Source organism: Pygoscelis adeliae, unplaced genomic scaffold (genome assembly GCF_000699105.1).
Source record: "Pygoscelis adeliae isolate BGI_AS28 unplaced genomic scaffold, ASM69910v1 Scaffold413, whole genome shotgun sequence".
Classification (NCBI taxonomy): domain Eukaryota; kingdom Metazoa; phylum Chordata; class Aves; order Sphenisciformes; family Spheniscidae; genus Pygoscelis; species Pygoscelis adeliae.
This window is the reverse complement of record NW_008824403.1, coordinates 2,119,672-2,124,185: the sequence shown is the minus strand read 5'-3', so window position 1 is coordinate 2,124,185 and position 4,514 is coordinate 2,119,672. Positions and strand designations below refer to the sequence as shown.

The 4,514-nt window shown below is 36.7% G+C and overlaps 1 protein-coding gene across 1 annotated transcript in view; it reads right to left on the bottom strand.

Annotated features, from left to right (window-relative positions):
• ATP13A3 (ATPase type 13A3) overlaps window positions 1-4,514 on the bottom strand; it is a 61,299-nt gene that overhangs the window by 12,221 nt on the left and 44,564 nt on the right. Inside the window, exons 17-23 of the mRNA XM_009320401.1 lie at window positions 3,805-3,822; window positions 3,563-3,716; window positions 3,356-3,476; window positions 2,020-2,144; window positions 889-1,067; window positions 304-426; window positions 141-220 (exon numbers count right to left, since the gene is read on the bottom strand). Of these exons, the coding sequence (XP_009318676.1) occupies window positions 141-220; window positions 304-426; window positions 889-1,067; window positions 2,020-2,144; window positions 3,356-3,476; window positions 3,563-3,716; window positions 3,805-3,822 (800 nt within the window). The remainder of the gene's footprint in view (window positions 1-140; window positions 221-303; window positions 427-888; window positions 1,068-2,019; window positions 2,145-3,355; window positions 3,477-3,562; window positions 3,717-3,804; window positions 3,823-4,514) is intronic.

Here is a 4,514-nt window from a genome sequence, read left to right as displayed (position 1 = left end):
TGATTTACCAACTCAAGGAAGTTATATTAGCCCAGCCTTTTTCATTTGGCAAAACAGCTAGCAGCATACATAGTTTTTTCTCCTATCACACCAAACGCTCTCTCAACCCTCCCGCTTTCTGTGCTTAAGCAAATACTTACTCTACATTTTGTAAAGCTTCCACCAACTGAGTTTTCTGATCAGGCGCCATGCGAGCAAACACAGTGCCATGTAACACAAGCTGGAAAACAGAAGATTTCTTAAGGCTCACAGGGCAAAATCTGTTCACCATCAAAAGTGCCCATACTCAAGTAAAATGCTCACCTTGGGTACCAGGTCCTGAAAATGCTCCAAAATCACTGCAAATGACTTTCCATTCATTGCAAAATGGTATTTGGTCATCTGGAGATCCTCAAGGCTTTCATGGACCAATTTAACTGGAATATCCTATCAAAAGTAGTTTAAAGCTGTAGTGTATTTACACAGACACCTTGTAATTTCAAGCTAATACTCAGAGGGGTATTCCTAGAGATCCCACACTAGAGGAGGTTTCTAAGAATGTTATTTGAAAGAAAACCTCATACAATGAAAACACTTATTTAGTAATAAGAAAATGTAGTTTAACATTTCAACTACAAGCAGCTAGAGCAGTCTTAACAGATTGAAATGTGGAAAAACAGTCTCCTGCACAACTAAACTGTCAAATGTCACATCACAGTTGAAGAACTAGCTCCCCCAGCTGTTTTACTACTCTTCGGTATTTTAAGATCTGAAAAGTTAACTAGTACATCAATTTTGATTTGACACTTAACAACAGATTTGCTACTTAACAGAATAAAATAAAAAGAAAGAAACTCAACAGTAAAACTAACTGCTTACACTCTAAGGGCATAATAATGCTCATATTACCTCTGAGTTTATGGCTGGTGATGAACTAGTGCATTTTGCAAGGGTATCTGCATAATGCCAGTTGATCCTGGCAGCCTGCCCATCCTTAGGAGGTAGTGCTTCAGCAATAATGACCTTATCCTGAGGTAGAATCATTCCACAGTCTCTGGCCACAGAGATAGCAGTTAACATGTTATCCCCTGTTAAACAATTGCATGTAAAAAGGTTTGAGTTAGAAGAGTATACAGATAGATATATACAGATAGATACATATAGAAGAGCACACACTGATACTCCACGTAAGAGAAAAGCTAACAAGGGCAGTTTTAAACTAGGAGAACTGCCTAACGTACCAGTGACAACCTTAGGGCAAACCAAGTCTACAGACAAAATGCAAAGTCTAGCCCGTTAAACCCCTCCCCTGCACTAGCATCACTAGAAACTTTGTATGCTTCTTTCAGCCACAAAGATCTCTTATTGATCAAATCTAAAACCAGGCAGAAAACATGGGGCCATTTAAAGTACTGCTTTTTAAACACGGTCACAGATCATGCAAGACAAACACCAAGTTGTATTGCTAGCCTATCAAAACACTATTCCAAAGTTGCAATACCTGTGATTTAAAACACACACACACACATTGTGTGCAAAACACTGAGCACAGATACCTAGCCCACTTAGGGGAACGTTAGAAATCATTCTTACAAAACAAATCCATTACAAAGTGACTTATAACTAAAAATGGTAGGGACCCTCAGAAGGTCATCTAGTCCAACCTCCTTCTCAAAGCAGGGTCAGTCATAAGATTAGATCAGGACTTGTACCTAGTCTGATTTGGAAAACCTCCAAGGTTTTTCACTCTTCAATTCAGTATAAAGTACTTGTGCATGGAGCTAGGGAGAGGAAGCTACGAAGTAGAATTAACCCCCACGCTGGTTTCTGATGTCTGACTTACTGAAGCAACTTTCACCCAAGAAGAAACAGATTGGTGTCTGAATATTCTCACAATAGTTTCTAAACTTTCCTCTTGCTATACTTACAGTGTAATCTCAGCCTATTGACGCTAAAAATTTACTTCATACACTAGAATTAGAAGACCACCAAAGAGAGATGGATTTTTATCTTTTTGAGTATGAATGTTTACATGCTAACCTGTAACCATGACAGTGCGAATGTTGGCTTTATGCAAATCTTCAAGTACAGCAGGGGTTTCTTGCTTTAGTTTATTTTGCATTATAATTAACCCCATAAAATCCATGTTGCTTTCAATAGCATCTCTGTGGAAAAGGACGCAAGGAAAAGAACAATTATTAGACGTAGCTTAAAGAACCTGATTTTCTGTTTATCAAAGTAAAAGGCAATGTTTATTTTTAGCCATTAAAAGTGTGAAGAATTTGCTTTCTAAAAAATGACCTGAGAGATATCATCATTAACATTCATTTATACTTATTTCCCTTGTTTTAGTTTAAAACCTGTATGAGAAAATGTTTCCTCTCCAGCACAGCTGTTTGTAATTTCTTTTAGAAAGAATTCTCATGGAAGAAACTATTCTCAAAAAGAAAGGTTATTGCTAGAAAAAGTGCTCTGAAACTAACTGCATTCACAGCCAAATTTTAAGATTTTAGAATGCAATCTCTAATTTCCAAATTAGCTGAACCTTAACATACAAAGCTACCAAATTATGTTACCAAGGCTAGTAAGATTAATAGACATTAGCTAATTAAGGAAAGCAACTAGTTAACTTTGTTTTACACGAAAGTCAGTGTATTTACAGGTCTTGGGTATTCTACTGCTGCTGTAGATTTTCACACCTGAAATTGGAAAACCCCTTTCTCTGCTTTGTACTGTTTTGCAAAAAGTTCATCTTGTGCACAGAGCTGATACAAAAGAACAGAGTCAAAGTTGGCATTTTCATAGCAGAGCTACACTTTCAAACACCATGGAAAAGATGGCATTACCCACAAAACTAGGACCAGCTGGAAAGTAATTAACAGGAAATACTACTCTTTGAAGGAAGAAACCTTTCTAACTTCCAAACCTTTCTGACAAGCTTTGCAATGAGGAAATGGACATGCTGCCTACAGTGGATGAAGAAACTAAATCAGACACGCACAGGAGGGTTTCCACTACGTGCCATTATCTTCAATAGACACAAGTGATATAAGTATGTTCAAGTAACAAAGAAATCGGATGAGGTTTTCTGCCACATTAGCATAAATTAAACCTCATGAAGAATTATTATTACAGTTCATTTCAAGCTTAAAGATGTTCCTCAGAATTCACATTATTGCAGAAAAACTTCCTTATCTTAAATTTCTATGTATTGTCCAGGGTACAAATAAAGAATGCACAGAACTACATATGTCAAGACAGAAGAAAGCTAAAGAAGAGTAGTAACTGATTTAAACAAAAATAAACATACATCATTAATTCAAAGCATGCAGCTTTTAAAGCCTGTTACTTATTAAAAAAGTGAAGTCACTCTTACCTATTAATAGTCTGGACTTTGTGCCATGTAAGCTTAGACTCCAATTTTCTGTGGGCAAGAGCAATAACTCGGAAGCCCTGCTTAGTGTATTCTTCCAGGACACACTCAAAGTCAACAGGAACTTTAAGAAGGTCAAGTTTAGAGTTATTAAAATTATTCATGTTACAGCTGAGCTACACAAGAAATAAAAATAGTTTGTTCCTTTACCTGTTTCCTGCTTACACAAGCTGGCAATCACTTCAGGGGCACCTTTCATGTAAGCATCCATTCTCTTCTCCCCTAGAACTCTTGCTATTACACACATACGTTGCAAAACTGAAGAAAATGGAAACTGGCGCACAATTCCAATCTCGTAACTGGTCTGTGTCATACAGGAAGGAAGGAAAAGGGTTACATCCCTATACATTCTGAAAAAAGATGTACATGTTTAATTGAAAAAGCATACTTACCGAAAGCTCAAACAATTCCTAAAAAAAGAAAAAATACATTTACTGTAAATATTAATTTTAAAGTATTTTTTCAGCTACAAACTATTTCACAAATCAGTAAATGAATCTACACAGCACTCTCTATATAAAGTCGCTGTATTTGCAATTGATTTCATGAAAGCTGAATATGAATACACTGCATCTGGTTAGTATCCTTTGCTTTAAGTGAGACATAGTAGAACTTTAGAGCTTGATTTCTTGATTAGAATTTGCAAGACCTTTCGCAGTCCAACCTGTTTAGCCTATGTAAATGATTAAAGTACGTTTCAGAATAAGTCCATTTCTCATTGATATTTCAGAATAAGTCCATGATTAAGTATATCCTAAAAAAAAAATCATGTAATAAGTTTCAAGAATGTTCACGTGTCAACTACTGCACAATAATTACTGCTGTGCATGTACACTGGGTTCTGAACAAAAGAAGACACTTCTATCCACTTAGAATAAGACTCATACAGAGGAACCAGCCTGCTATACCCTCCTGCTAACCTGCTCTGAAATAATCTGGATATACAGTTACATGCTTAAATTTCCCCTCCTGTTTAAAAAAAATACTTCAAAAGCATGGGGAATAAACAAGAGGAGTTAGAAACACGCGCACGCCTGCAGGGCTATGACCTTATTGCCATCACAGAGACATGGTGGGATGGCTCCTATGACTGGAGTGTTGG